At 46.4% G+C, this 15,451-nt stretch overlaps 2 protein-coding genes across 4 annotated transcripts in view; both read left to right on the top strand.

The window, feature by feature from the left end:
- LOC112080910 (kelch-like protein 41b) overlaps positions 1-2,359 on the top strand; it is a 39,182-nt gene extending 36,823 nt beyond the window's left edge. The window contains exons 5-6 of the mRNA XM_070442751.1: positions 1,694-1,840; positions 2,231-2,359. Of these exons, the coding sequence (XP_070298852.1) occupies positions 1,694-1,840; positions 2,231-2,342 (259 nt within the window). The 3' untranslated portion in view covers positions 2,343-2,359. The remainder of the gene's footprint in view (positions 1-1,693; positions 1,841-2,230) is intronic.
- Positions 1-8,601, top strand: part of LOC112080905 (2-oxoglutarate receptor 1-like) — a 13,171-nt gene extending 4,570 nt beyond the window's left edge. The window contains exons 1-2 of one of the 3 annotated variants that reach the window (XM_070442752.1): positions 4,301-4,867; positions 6,902-8,601. In XM_070442752.1, the coding sequence (XP_070298853.1) occupies positions 6,929-7,969 (1,041 nt within the window). In that variant the 5' untranslated portion in view covers positions 4,301-4,867; positions 6,902-6,928 and the 3' untranslated portion in view covers positions 7,970-8,601. The other 2 variants (XM_070442753.1, XM_024146833.2) reach the window with 2 other exon arrangements.
- Positions 8,602-15,451: the final 6,850 nt, after the last annotated feature.

Genomic DNA, 15,451 nt, shown 5'->3' on the forward strand with positions numbered 1-15,451 from the left:
GATACACTTGACCCAGGACCAGAAACATGTCAACATGATTCAGACACCAAATGTTTTCACTTCTATACCCAGTGTTGGCACTCTCTCAGGTACGTATTTCTCAGGAATAAGGAACAGGTTGGCTGGGGGATAAAGGAGTGGCAGGGGGGAAAGTTTCCTGCTATTAAGTCTGTTTTACATCTGACATTATGGAGAATCACATAACCACTTCCTAATAAGGAAACTGACAATAATCTCTATGATCCTGCTGATCCTCTGAAACTATTTACTATAATACATTATTCATCCAATTTAATTTCAACTCATTTCATCATTTGATAGTATCAAATAGCTAACAAACTAGTGTCAGGTTAGTGGTTCTTAAATGTTAATTTGAGGCTGTACTATTTGAGTCCCACATCAAAGGGTGGTAATGTCTACTGTCCACCCTACCTTGTGGGAGCCCAGACCTCACTTCAGATTCAAAGCTGAAAGAAAGCATCTAACGCAAAGAAACACTTGAGGGAACTCTCTGACAGTAAAAAATACCTCTGTGTAGTATCTTGCTACCATAACACAATGAGAACAATAAAGACGAGTGATAGGCTAGGATGGAAACTTGAATATGAATATAAATGAGTAGGCCTATGCGTGTAACAAGTTCCTCCTGTCTCTAGCTGCAATTGATTATTGGCTATTGTTTCTTGTCAACCTTTCAATCTCTTCCTCTCCCGTTCCAGTAAACATTGTTGACAAGCTCCTTATTTAGGGAAGATAAGATTTTGAATGGAAATACATTTTAGGTCCCCTCGACAACTGAAAATTAATTTTTAGTGTGTGTGTGCGTGCACTTGCATGCGTTTTGCTAAAGAATTGGTGTGAGCTGCAGCTGTTTGTAGTCTAGATGTGAGCATGCTAGACTATAGAGCTAGTGTAGAAGTCATTACTTTCATTATGGAAGTACACATGGTTAAGTAAATCGTTTTCAAATGTGACCATAGTGAAAATAATGTAATGTGTTCATGTGAGCAGTGGAGGCTGCTGAGGGGAGGATGGCTCATAACAATGGCTGGAATGGAGTCAATGGAATGACATCAAACACATGGAAACCATGTTTTTGATGTGTTTGATACCATTTCATTGACTCCATTCTAGCCATTACTATGCACCGTCCTCCCCTCAACAGCCTCCACTGCATGTGAGCACGTATTGTAATACATGTTGTCTGATTTATTGAATCCAAACCGTAACTGTAAATCCATCACAGTCTTTCTATACTGTTGCCAGAAGGACATTTCCTGAGATCTNATTGTAATACATGTTGTCTGATTTATTGAATCCAAACCGTAACTGTAAATCCATCACAGTCTTTCTATACTGTTGCCAGAAGGACATTTCCTGAGTTCTGACAACCCTGACTATCATTCTCCTGCGCAGCAAAGCCCTGAACAAAATGTTTGTATACAACCACAAGCAGTCAGAGTGGAGGGAGCTGGCTGCCATGAAGACAGCCAGAGCCATGTTCGGAGCTGTCATTTACAACGGAAAGATTGTGGTGGCCGGTGGAGTCAACGAGGAAGGCCTCACTGCTGCATCTGAAGTCTACGACTTTGGAACAAAGGAGGAGGGTAAACGTTATTAGTCATCTTGAGTCAGGATGGCCTTAATTATAAAGAGTCCCCCTGATGCTATCCCTAATGACCTTCTTTCGCAGATGGGAGACGTTCACAGACTTTCCCCAGGAGAGGAGCTCAGTGAACCTGCTGAGCAGTGAGGGGGCCCTGTACGCCGTTGGGGGCTTCACCATCATCCAGAATCACAACAAGGAGGTGGTCCCCGCAGAGGTCACTGATGTTTGGCAGTAAGTCCCCTCTTTTAATGTTATTATGTTATCAACTGGGATTCAAACCCGGGTCTTCTTCATGCATGCGAAAGGACTGTGTTAGCCCATCGTGCTAAAGCCTAGGCAGTAACTCAGTGAGCTAACACAAGTTCACCTTGTTCAGCCCTGTTTGATGTGGGTTTGTTATTTTAGATGGCTTACATTTCCATTCCTGTGGACAAAGAAGTAGAACTTATTCATCTTAGTTCAATTATAATAATTTGTTATATAAATGTATGACAAGAAATAAAAGTAAAGCTAAATGAAAAAAGAAATGAGAGGGCCCTACTTGGTCAGTGGTACTGTACAAACAATCAACTACGTCTTGGTTTGTTCCTCATCACTGTATCTTCCTTTTCCCTGTGTAAGGTACGAAGAGGACAAGAAGGAATGGAGCGGGATGCTGAGGGAGATGCGTTATGCCGCTGGCTCCTCCTGTGTGTCCCWGCGCCTCAATGCTGCCAAGATGCCCAAACTCTAGACCCTCGCTGCGCCATCATGATTCCCCATGATGCCCTCTGTCTGCCCGGATTATCATCATCTTCTCTGGGTAGTCTTTCCATTTCAGTAATAGAGGGGGTGTCACCGTCACATGACAACTCAAATGTAGACTCTTATTGGTTGAATGTGTCGAGAGTTTCTTTTTGTCTCTTTATGATCTCAGGTGATTTTCTATACAATAAAAACAACATCTACTTTGCTTCAGTGAAGACCACATTAGTATATTAGTTTCCCTCACTATCGAGTAACCCACAACGTGTATTTAACTAGCTTTTTTGTAAAGTAAACATTTGTTAAAAAACTCCTGTTATGGTTGATTTGAATTTGGAGTAACAGTAGTCGCCATTTTTCATGGCTAGTTTAGTTGAAGGATTAACCCCTTTTTTTCCCTTTTCGTCTAAAATGACACCCAAATCTAACTTCCTGTAGCTCAGGCCCTGAAGCAAGGATTTGCATATTCTTGGTACCATTTGAAAGGAAACACTTTGAAGTTTATGGAAATGTGAAAGGAATGTAGTAGAATATAACACAATAGATCTGGTAAAAGATAATACAATGAAAAAAACAACCGTTCTTTTGTATTTTTTTGTACCATCATTTTTGAAATGCAAGAGAAAGGCCATAATGTATTATTCCAGCCCAGGTGCAATTTAGATTTTGGCCACCAGATGGCAGCAGTGTATGTTCAAAGTTTTATACTGATCCAAAGAACCATTGCATTTCTGGTCAAAATGTTGTATCAAGACTGCCCAAATGTGCCTAATTTGATYATGAATAACTTTTCATGTTCAAAAGTGTGCGCTCTCCTCAAACAATAGCATGGTATTCTTTCACTGTAATAGCTACTGTAAATTGGACAGTGCAGTTAGATTAACAAGAATTTAAGCTTTCTGCCAATATCAGATATGTCTATGTCCCGGGAAATGTTCTTGTTACTTACAACCTCGTGCTAATCGCATTAGCCTATGGTAGCTCAACCGTCCCGTGGAAGGGACACCTATCCCGATTAAATATTTGTCTGCGAATAGCACGCATGTTTTACTAGATTAAGGTCGAAGATATGGTAAATAAGGAAAATAAATATAGGTGTGAGCCAGTTCGTATAGTAAAAACAAACAGGGTAAACACCAACTCATTGGCCGGTCTAAACAACTGTCCTGCATTATGCATATACTATGTACACCACAGTATGTGTCATACCAACACTGTAGGTCCCTATAGATTTCCACAGTAGGTTTGACATACAGGAGGTTGATCTCCATTACCCACAGTGGTGGAAAAAGTACTCTATTGTCATACCTTAGTAAAAGTATAAATCACTTCAAATTCCTTATATTACGCAAACCAGATGGTAAAATTCTCTTTCTTTGTTATTTACAGATAGCCAGTGGCACTCTCCAAAACTCAGAAATAATTTACAAACAAAGCATTCGGGTTTCGTGAGTCCGCCAGAGCAGAGGGAGTAGGGATGACCAGGGATGTTCTCGTGATAAGTGTGTGAATTCGACCATTTTCCTGTCCTGCTAGGCATTCAAAATGTAATGAGTAATTTTGGGTGTCAGGGAAAATGTATGGAGTAAAAAGTGATTATTTTCTTTAGGAATGTAGTGAAGTAAAAGTTATCAAAAATATATATAGTAAAGTACAGATACCCCCAAAAACTAAAAGTAGTAAAGTAGTACTTTAAAGTATTTTTTATTAAGTACTTTACACCCCTGGTGACCCAGAACTGGAATCTCTATGTTACGTAGTCTGTCCTAGATATGAAATGTAGGTGAACTTTACACCAAAAATAAAATTTTAAAAAATCCACATTCACCACAAAGAATTTTAGGAGCATATGTTGTACTATTGTAAATGTGGGCATTTTCACTATATCGTAACTACCTCTAGATACCCTTTACATTCATGATTTGAACTTGCACTGTAACATTACTAAATACTTATAACCACCACAGCTTTTGACCGTTTTCACCGGCATCCATTTCTAGTTCACTAATGTCTGTCATCAACATGTATCAAGCATATCAACCTGCAGGCTGATGCCAAATGCAGGACATGTGACATCATAGTACAGTACAGTAACACTAAGCCACTGAACCACTAGCACTGAGGGGGAATAACGCAGCTCAATGTACTCCACGCTATTCCTCCCTTTATATAACTGCTGCACAGGAATGATGTATTGTACCCATAGTGAAGAGGAAGTAGTACTGTACTTCCCGTATATTTGTAATAGTTTCATGTCAAATACAGCTGAAATAGGATCTGAATTCTTTGTGAATACAGGTTCTATGCAGAAGTCAATGAGGTAACGCCCAACAAAGGCACAGTGCGTGACATGCTTGTGTTTTCCTGTAGTGGGTGCCAGACAGTGATGTAGGAGGTTAAAGTAGCTGAAAGGAGGGACTAGAGGTGGCTGATGTATAAGAGAGAAGAGGAGGAAAGTCTCAGACAGGATATCGATGACTGAGGGAACAGCACTGACTGACTGACTGACTGACTGTAAGTTTCCATATCCCTAACTGTACTCTAGCCTTGTTTATACCTAGTACTAACATACGTCTTTTGTCCTGATCTTATCCACATTCTGATTGTGCCCACATTGTAGCTGATGCATCTACACACGGTATTAAAATRTGTCTCCTATCCTTCCACTGTGTCTGCATTGTGACCAGATTCCCTGGTGCCTCCCAGTATGCAGGTTATTTGACAGATATTCTTTCAAAATAATATTTATTTATTTATTTTAAGACATGGTGTTACCTGTCAATGATTTTAGAGACCGGTATAGTGATAATTTAAATTATTTGACCATCCAAATCGGTTTATACTTGAATGATAATATCCAAATACTCTGGGTGAAGATCTGATTGTGATCAGATCACAATGCGTCTTTTAATCGTCTACACCAGTCTAAAAATGTGGGCACAATCAGAACAAAGGACGCATGTTAGAACCAGGTATAAACGAGCCTTCTGACTCAATGTGTATAGTACAAAGAAACTAAGGATGATTTTTTTTATTCTAGTCTAGCRTTGATCATACTTACTAGGTGGCTGCACATGTTACAGTATTTTCTGAAAGGAAGAATACATGAAGTGCAGAGTAAAAAAGTAAGGAACAAGATGAGAAGGAATAATCAGACCTGAGGTGTAAACTTTGCACTGGCATGGTGCGGATTTTTTTGTTCGTGTAAGCTGCCAAACAAACCTGAGACTGTCTCACACCTTTTGTGATAATGAGAGCAGAGGGAACTAAAAATGATCATTTTGAATTAGTCGTAGTATAATATGTTTAGAAGTTGAAATTGTTAGAGGCTAGTGTTGAAAAGGTGAACGTAAGTGACTGTTTTAGAAATAGTACCTGTAGTATTAGTAGTAGKAATAGTAGTGGTAGTAGTAGTAGTAGTAGTAGTAGAATAAGTAGTAGTAGTAGTAGTAGTAATAGTAGTAGTAATAGTTTTGACTGTGGTAGAAGTAGGCCTAAAAGCAGAGATAGTTCCTGTTGGTGGGTTCTACAGTCCTGGATAGTTTCATCAAGTTTTTAAGTGTGCCTTGAATTCTAAATAAATCACATAGTGTCACCGGCAAAGCTTCACGGTGGGAAAAATACACGCGGAGATCATCCGTTCACCTTTTCTGCGACTCACAAAGACACGGGGTTGGAAAAATAAATCGAAAATGTGGACTCATCAGACCAAAGGACAAATTTCCACCGGTCTAATGTCCATTGCTCGTGTTTCTTGGCCCAAGTAAGTCTCTTCTTCTTATTGGTGTCCTTTAGTAGCGGTTTCTTTGCACATATTTGACCATGAAGTCCTGATTCACGCAGTCTCCTCTGAACAGTTGACGTTGAGATGTATCTGTTACTTGAACTCTTTGAAGTATTTATTTGGGCTGCAATTTCTGAGGCTGGTAACTAATGAACTTATCCTCTGCAGCAGAGGTAACTCTGGGTCTTCCTTTACTCTGGCGTTCCTCATGAGAGCCAGTTTCATCATAGTGTTTGATGGTTTTTGCGACTGCACTTGAAGAAACTTGAAAAGTTCTTGACATTTTCCGATTGAATGACCTTCATTTCTTAAAGTAATGATGGACTGTCGTTTCTCTTTGCCTTTTTGAGGTGTTCTTGACATTAACTTGTACTCTGTCTTTTGCCAAATAGGGCTATCTTCTGTTTACCACCTCTACCTTGTCACACACAACTGTTTGGCTCAAACGCATTAAGAAGGAAAGAAATACCACAAATTAACTTTTAATAAGGCACACCTGAAATGCATTCCAGGTGACTACCTCATGAAGCTAGTTGAGAAAATGTCAAGAGTGTGCAAAGCTGTCATAGTGTGGCTAATTTAAAGAATCTGAAATATAACATTTATTTTTATTTGTTTAACACTTTTTTGGTTACTACATAATTCCATGTGTTAATTAATAGTGTTGATGTCTTCACCCTTGAATGAGTAGGTGTGTCCAAACTTTTGACTGGTATTGTATATAATTATATAACTGTCTGTCTCTACTTGGGTTCCTCTTCTAGGCCTATAACAACACTCACATCACGGTCATGTCTAGCGCCATCTACGGCGGGAACAAATCCGACGATAACTGCACCAGCGTGGACAGCCTGATGAAACGCTACTACCTGCCTGTCATGTACAGTGTCATTTTCGTTGTGGGGCTGCTGGGTAACGTCACCTCCATCGCCATCTACCTGGCCAAGCTACGACCCTGGAAGTCCAGCATTATCATCATGTTCAACCTGGCGTTGACGGATCTTCTGTATGTTCTGAGTCTGCCWTTCATGGTCTACTACTACACCAACGGTGAATCCTGGACCCTGGGCGACTTCATGTGTCGCTTTCTGCGTTTCGGGTTCCACTTTAACCTATATGGTAGTATACTGTTTCTCACCTGTTTGGCTGTGTTTCGATATGTCGTGGYGGCGCATCCTCTGAGGGCGGCGCAGGTGCAGCAGAAGAGGTGGGGTATCTTGGCGTGCGCTGCGGTCTGGGCTATAGCCGTGGCAGAGATCGTGCCCATGCTCACCATGATCACCATGGAGACTAAAGACAACAAGACCCAGTGTTTGGACTTTGCTAGCGGCGACCCGGATGTCCTGTGGTGGTACGGTTGGCTGCTGACCGTGCTGGGCTACCTGCTGCCCCTGGTGGTGGTGGTGGTGTGTTACGCCGGTGTGGTCCGTGAACTAGCCAAGGGGCCCCACACTCACAGCCCTTGCCGGGAACGGGCACGTCGCCTCACTGTACTGATCCTGGTGGTGTTCGTGGTATGCTTCCTGCCGTACCACGTCCTGAGGATCCTAAGAGTAGACACCAGGAGGAAGCCTGAGTCGTCATGTATGCTGGTGCACTGGGTCCACGCCGCTTATATCCTGTCCAGGCCCRTAGCGGGGCTCAACACCTTYTTTAACCTGGCTCTGTACACCCTGGCMGGGGACAAGTTCCAGCAGGCCTTCCTCAGTGTGTTCCMCTGGGGYCCCTGGTGGACCAAGKTCAGGACTCACCTCAAACTCAGCCTGGCTGYYGTCAGTAAGCCCAGTAACACAKCTTCAGCCRAAARGACAGCASCMATGGATATGGCATGAAWTAAGGACAKGARATATAATACAGTGTTCTGTTTCATTCTGTGTGGACATTACTATCATGGCAATATATTGTCCTACAATATTGTATATACTGTACTGTGATCCTGTAAATAGAAAAGCTTTGATCAGATTTTATTATACGCCAATATGAGGTTTACAACATTGATGTGGTTTCTATAAATATGTTAGATACTTGTAAAGAGTGACTTTATATCTACTGTATACTCTTATTGATATTGACATATCAGTTCATTATAAATAAACGTTTAACAATCAACATTTAACAATCCAACATCCGTCTCAGAGCTCGGTGGGTATTTGACGCATTGTTCTGGCATGACTTTAGAGAAACAAGAACATGATACACTTGACCCAGGACCAGAAACATGTCAACATGATTCAGACACCAAATGTTTTCACTTCTATACCCAGTGTTGGCACTCTCTCAGGTACGTATTTCTCACCTACTTAACGCAAGCAACAATGAAATTAGAGTCTAGGAACAAGGAACAGGTTGGCTAGGGGTGAAAAGGAGTGGCTGGGTAGAAAGATTTCCTGCTATTAAGTGACGTCTGTTTTACATCTTACATTATGAAGAATCACAGAACCACTTCCTAATAAGGAAACCGACAATAAACTCTATAATCCTGCTTTTCCTCTGAAGGCTATTTACTATAATACATTACTCATCCAATTTAATTTCAACTCATTTCATCATTTGATAGTATCAAATAGCTAACAAACTAGTGTCAGATTAGTGGTGCTTAAATGTTTATTTGAGGCTGTACTATTTGAGTCCCACATCAAAGGGTGGTAATGTCCACTGTCCACCCTACCTTGTGGGAGCCCAGACCTCACTTCAGATTCAAAGCTGAAAGAAAGCATCTAACGCAAAGAAACACTTGAGTGAACTCTCTGACAGTAAAAAAGACCTCTGTATAGTATCTTGCTACCATAACACAATGAGAACAATAAAGACGAGTGATAGGCTAGGATGGAAACTTGAATATGAATATAAATGAGTAGGCCTATGCGTGTAACAATTTCCTCCTGTCTCTAGCTGCAATTGATTGTTGGCTATTGTTTCTTGTCAACCTTTCAATCTCTTCCTCTACCGTTCCGGTAAACATTGTTGAGAATTTCCTTAGAAGCAGTGTTTAATGCATTTTGAGAATGTACAGGTGTATGCCAACAGGAGCATGTGTTCTCCTATCATACTATCTACTGTCATTCAGAGGTGTTCAGATGTACAGATTAGTGCTGTGTTGCACACTGACTGGGAACCAGGAAGTAACTGTTTCTGTCTGGTAAACCCTCTCCTGTCTGGTAAACCTGTCTCTTCCTTCCTCCACGCCTCCCTTTCTATCTGTAAATKTTCATGTTTCCCGATTAACCACTTGTCTTTCTATTAGCACCCACCCTTCCCATATAAGTCAACTGGAATGTAAGTTGACAAAGCCACTGTTTTACAGGTGTCTCTACAGGCCACAGCTACTTTTCTATTTAAAAATATATATATATATCATTCCCAAACATCAATTCTACATAATATGTTGAATATGACATAAGTGTACTGAGTATAAGGACTCCATGTGGTTCAGGGCTGTCTTCCTTTCAATGTATATTTAAGGTAAATTAGTCAACCCGAACGGCCCATTTCAATCAACAGTGAGAGATCTTCTTCAGAAAAGAGGAGTGATTGGATTGTTTGTTCTTTAGAAATGATGTCACCAAACGATTCTACTGAGTGCCATATCCCTTCATGCGTCACTGTAATGAGTGCGCTGAGAGTCGGGAAACAAGTACAGGGAGCGAGTGTTTAAATAAATAAACAAACCACAAACAACGCACTGACACGAAACAGAGTCCATAACACCTGGGGAAAGAACCAAGGGGAGTGACAGATGTAGGGAAGATAATCAAGGAGGTGATGGAGTCCAGGTGAGTGTCATGAGGTGCTGGTGTGCTTGACGATGGTGACAGGTGTGCGGGATAATCAGCAGCCTGATGACCTAGAGGCCTGAGAGGGAGTATACGTGACTGTCACTAACCATTTCACAGTGCTCGCTCATGTTAATGATTCTAAAAGTATAAGAGCTCCTATGGTTAGAACAAGTGCCATTTGGGGAAGCGGTGGACTTGACACTGAGGTTAATTTTGGTCTGAATTCTTGCAACAATGGATTTCTACTGGGATCACACTGCTTTTCAAAGAAAGCTTCACATTCTAAGTGTTATTCACAGTAGTGCACGGTATTAGTTACGGAGAAAAACAACTTATCTCACTGTTGCTGGGTTCCCTTGATAAGAAATAATGATGGTTGTACAATTATGGGAGTAAGAACACACTGACTTCCTCATCCTCCTCCTCCTCCTCTTCCTCCCCTCCCTCCTCCTCCTCAATACATACAGTTGAAGGCAGAAATTTACATACACCTTAGCCCAGTGGTTCTTAACCTGGGTTCGATCGAACCCCAGGGGTTCGGTGAGTCAGTCTCAGGGGTTCGGCGGAGGTCAAGACACACATCCGACTCATATGATTCGTGATGACACGCCCCGCTTGGCCATCATTGGCTGCAGGTGATCACGCTACATCGCTTGGCCTATCTGTGCTGCAGGGAATTTGGTGCGCTCAGTAGTCGACTTGTGACTGTCGTGATGGTACGTCTTGTAATTTCTTTCTTAATATTTTAATCCCTTCATACTTACTATGTCGAGCAAAAAAAGAAAGTGGTCGGACGAATATGTACAATATGGATTCACATGTATAACGGAACGTGATGGGAGTCAGCGTCCTAACTGCATGATTTGCAATGCCAAGTTGAGCAATTCTAGTCTAGCACCGGCAAAACTAAGAGAACACTTCCCCGCACCTGTACAATGGAATCAGCAGGAGCAGCCACACCTCCTCTCCCATCGATGGAGGAGAGGGTCCTCCATCACACCACCGTTCTTCACTGGATTGGGTCCGCCATGGATCAGATGATGGAGAGGATGGACCGATGGGAGAGGAGTGGCCTTCCCACCTCATCTCCAGCGCCCCCTCCACCAGCACCACCTACCCCTGCTTCAGCATCCGGCTCCGGGGCCCTGCGTCTGGCGCTCCCCAGGGAGTATGATGGGACGGCGGCTGGGTGTCAGGGGTTTCTCCTCCAACTGGAATTATACCTAGCTACCGTCCGTCCGACTCCCTCAGGGGAGGAGAGCGTGAGCGTCCTCTGGAGTGGGCCCTGGAGTGGGCCAATGCAGTGTGGAATGGCCCAGACTCGGCGAGGGATCACTACCCCGAGTTCACCCGCCGATTCCGGGCTGTGTTCGATCACCCACCGGAGGGCCGAGCGGCTGTTCCACCTGCGACAGGAGACGAGGAGCGMGCAGGACTTTGCCCTGGATCTCCGGACCTTGGCCGCAGGAGCGGGGTGGAACGACAGGGCTTTGATGGACCACTTCCGTTGTAGCCTCAGGGAGGACGTCCGCAGGCAGCTAGCGTGTCGGGACACTACTATTTCATTGGATGAACTGATAGACATGTCCATTCATCTGGACAACCTGCTGGCTGCMCGCGGGCGTCCGGAACGGGCCCGGTTGATTCCACCCCCAGGCCCTCCTGCTCCCATCCCCATGGAGTTAGGGGGGGCTGCATCGAGGGGGACCAGAGGAGGAGTATCCTCCTGCACCAGTTGTGGTCGGCGAGGACACACGGCCGACCGGTGCTGGAGGAGCTCGTTTGGGAGTCGGGAGGGCAGGCGGAGCACTACTCGTTCACCCCAGGTGAGTCCGCACCAGACTCACCCAGAGCTTCCTGTCGGCCATATGTTTGTGCTAACCTCTTTCCCTGGGTTTTCTCCCTCTCTACAGCATAAGGCGCTAGTCGATTCAGGCGCAGTAGGGAACTTTATGGATCATGGGCTCGCACTAAGGCTAGGGATTCCCCTGGTGTCGTTAGACCAACCTTTCCCCGTGCACTCCTTAGATAGCCGACCATTAGGATCAGGGCTGGTCAGGGAGGCCACGGTGCCACTGGACATGGTAACGCAAGGGAGTCATAAGGAACGGATTAGTCTATTCCTTATTGATTCACCTGCGTTTCCAGTGGTGCTGGGAATTCCGTGGCTAGCTCATCACAACCCGGTGATTTCATGGAGACAGGGGGCTCTTCGAGGGTGGTCAGAGGAGTGTTCAGGCAGGTGTTTAGGAGTTTCCGTAGGTGCGACTACGGTGGAGAGTCCAGACCAGGTTTCCACCGTGCGCATTCGCTCTGAATATGCCGATTCTGTAAGAAGAAGGCGACCCAATTACCACCCCATCGTCGAGGGGACTGCGCGATAAACCTCCTGGAGAACGCTGCACTTCCTAGGAGTCAAGTGTACCCATTGTCCCAGGAGGAGACAGTGGCTATGGAGACATATGTCACTGAATCTCTGTGGCAGGGGTACATTCGGCCCTCCACGTCACCCGTCTCCTCGAGCTTCTTTTTTGTGAAGAAGGAGGAGGGAGGTCTGCGTCCGTGCATTGATTATAGAGGTCTAAATTCAATCACAGTGGGGTTTAGTTACCCACTACCTCTCATCGCTACGGCGGTGGAATCATTTCACGGGGCGCGTTTCTTCACAAAACTGGACCTGAGGAGTGCGTATAACCTGGTGCGTACCCGGGGAGGAGATGAGTAGAAAACCGCATTTAGTACTACATCTGGCCATTATGAGTACCTCGTCATGCCATATGGGTTGAAGAATGCTCCAGCCATCTTCCAATCTTTCGTAGACACGATTCTCCGAGACCTGCACGGGCAGGGAGTGGTAGTGTACATCGATGACATCCTGATCTATTCTGCCACACGCGCCGCGCACGTGTCTCTGGTGCGTAAGGTACTTGGGCAACTGCTGGAGCATGACCTGTATGTCAAGGCTGGGAAGTGTGTGTTCTCCAAACAAGCCGTTTCCTTCCTGGGTTATCGCATTTCCACCTCCGGGGTGGTGATGGCGGGTGACCGCGTTACAGCCGTGCGTAATTGGCTGACTCCGACCACGGTAAAAGAGGTGCAGCGGTTTTTAGGGTTTGCCAAATACTACCGGAGGTTTATCCGGGGTTTTGGTCAGGTGGCTGCTCCCATTACCTCACTGCTGAAGGGAGCACCGGCGYGCTTGTGCTGGTCAGCAGAGGCGGGCAGAGCTTTCAGTCGTCTGAAGGAGCTGTTCACCAATGCGCCAGTGATGGCGCATCCGGACCCCTCTTTAGCGTTCATAGTGGAGGTGGATGCGTCCGAGGCKGGGGTAGGGGCCGTGCTGTCCCAGCGCTCGGGTGCGCCACCAAAGCTCCGCCCTTGTGCCTTTTTTTCCGAAGAAGCTCGGTCCGGCGGAGCGAAACTATGATGTGGGGGACAGGGAGTTGTTAGCTGTAGTCAAGGCTCTGAAGGTGTGGAGACATTGGCTTGAGGGTGTGAAACACCCGCGTCAGGCTAGATGGGACATGTTCTTTACCCAGTTCCGCTTCCCCATCTCGTACCGGCCAGGCTCCCAAAACACCAAGGCCGACGCGTTGTCCCGCCTATATGATACCGAGGAGCGGTCCATCGAACCGACCCCCATCCTTCCACCTTCATGTCTCGTGGCACCGGTGGTATGGGAGGTGGACGCGGAGATAGAGAGGACCTTGCGGTTGGAGCCTGCTCCCCCTCAGTGTCCAGCAGGGGCTCAGTACGTGCCGCGGGGTGTCCGGGACAGGTTACTTCATTGGGCTCATACTCTACCCTCCTCGGGTCATCCTGGCATTGAGGACAGTGCGGAGTCTTAGGGGGAGATACTGGTAGCCCACGTTGGCTAAGGACGTGAGGTTTTATGTCTCCTCCTGTTCGGTGTGCGCTCAGAGCAAGGCTCCTCGACACCTGCCTAGTGGGAAGTTACAGCCCCTCCCCGTTCCACAACGGCCGTGGTCACACTTGTCGGTGGACTTCCTCACCGATCTTCCCCCGTCCCAGGGAAGTACCACGATCCTGGTCGTTGTGGATCGGTTCTCTAAGTCCTGCCGTCTCATCCCGTTGCCCGGTCTCCCTACGGCCCTGCAGACTGCGGAGGCTCTGTTTACCCATGTCTTCCRGCACTACGGGGTGAATGAGGACATCGTCTCTGATCGGGGTCCCCAGTTCACGTCCAGAGTTTGGAGGGCGTTTATGGAGAGGCTGGGGGTCTCGGTCAGCTTGACCTCGGGTTTCCACCCCGAGAGAAATGGGCAGGTGGAGCGAGTAAACCAGGATGTGGGCAGGTTTCTGCGGTCGTATTGCCGGGACCGTCCAGGGGAGTGGGCGAGGTATGTTCCTTGGGCAGAGCTCGCTCAGAACTCCCTTCGCCACTCCTCGACTAACATGTCTCCCTTCCAGTGTGTGTTGGTCTACCAGCCGGTCCTGGCCCCATGGCATCAGAGCCAGACCGAGGCTGCTGTGGTGGAAGAATGGGTGCAGCGCTCAAAGCACACCTGGAAAGCCGTCCAGGAATCGTTGGGACTGGCTGGGGGACGGCAGATGAAGAGCGCTGACCAGCACCGCAGTGAGGCCCCCGCGTTCGCACCGGGGGACCGGGTCTGGCTCTAAACCTGAAACCTGCCCCTCCCTCCGCCTACCCTGCCAGAAGCTGGGGCCRCAGTGTGTGGGGCCATTTAAAGTCCTGAAGAGGATAAACKAGGTGTTTATAGGTTACAACTTCCTACTTATTATCGTATTAACCCCTCGTTTCATGTGTCTCTCCTCAGGCCGGTGGTGGCTGGTTCCCTACAAGAAGATGAGGTGCCTAAGGTCCCTCCGCCCCCTCTGGACATCGGGGGGTCCCCGGCGTACACAGTACGTACCATTCTGGACTCGAGACGCCGGATGAGGGGCCTACAGTACCTCGTGGACTGGGAGGGGTACGGTCCGGAGGAGAGGTGCTGGATACCGGTGGAGGACATTTTGGACCATTCACTCCTGAGAGACTTCCACCGCCTCCACCCGGATCGCCCGGCGCCTCGCCCTCCGGGCCGCCCTCGAGGCCAGTGGCGGCGCGCTGCGGGAGCCGCGCGTCAGGGGGGGGTACTGTCACGACTCCCGCCGAAGTTGGCTCCCCCGCCTGTTCGGATGGTGATCGGCTGTCGTCGTTACCGGCCTACTAGCTGCCACCGATCCCTTTTTCTTTTCGGTTAGTTTTGTCTCATTAGTTACACCTGCTCCTATTTTGTGTGTGCTTGATTTGCYTCCCTATTTAGCGTGTGGAACCCGCCCCTTTGTTGTGCGGGATTATTTTCATGTTCACGTTTATGTCGTTGGTGTTGTTTGTGCTCTGGACCGTGTTACCCGTTGTGTTGGGTTGGTCAGTGTTTTGCACCCTGCGTGTTTGGGCATTTACTTTTGGTTCCRCATTAAAGTGCATCTTTCCCCTGGACCTCTCTGCTCTCTGCGCCTGATTCCTAGCTACACAYCTAGTCAGCCGTGACACACAGTCAACTTAGCGTATGT

Source organism: Salvelinus sp. IW2-2015, unplaced genomic scaffold (assembly GCF_002910315.2).
Source record: "Salvelinus sp. IW2-2015 unplaced genomic scaffold, ASM291031v2 Un_scaffold16574, whole genome shotgun sequence".
Taxonomy (NCBI): Eukaryota; Metazoa; Chordata; class Actinopteri; order Salmoniformes; family Salmonidae; genus Salvelinus; species Salvelinus sp. IW2-2015.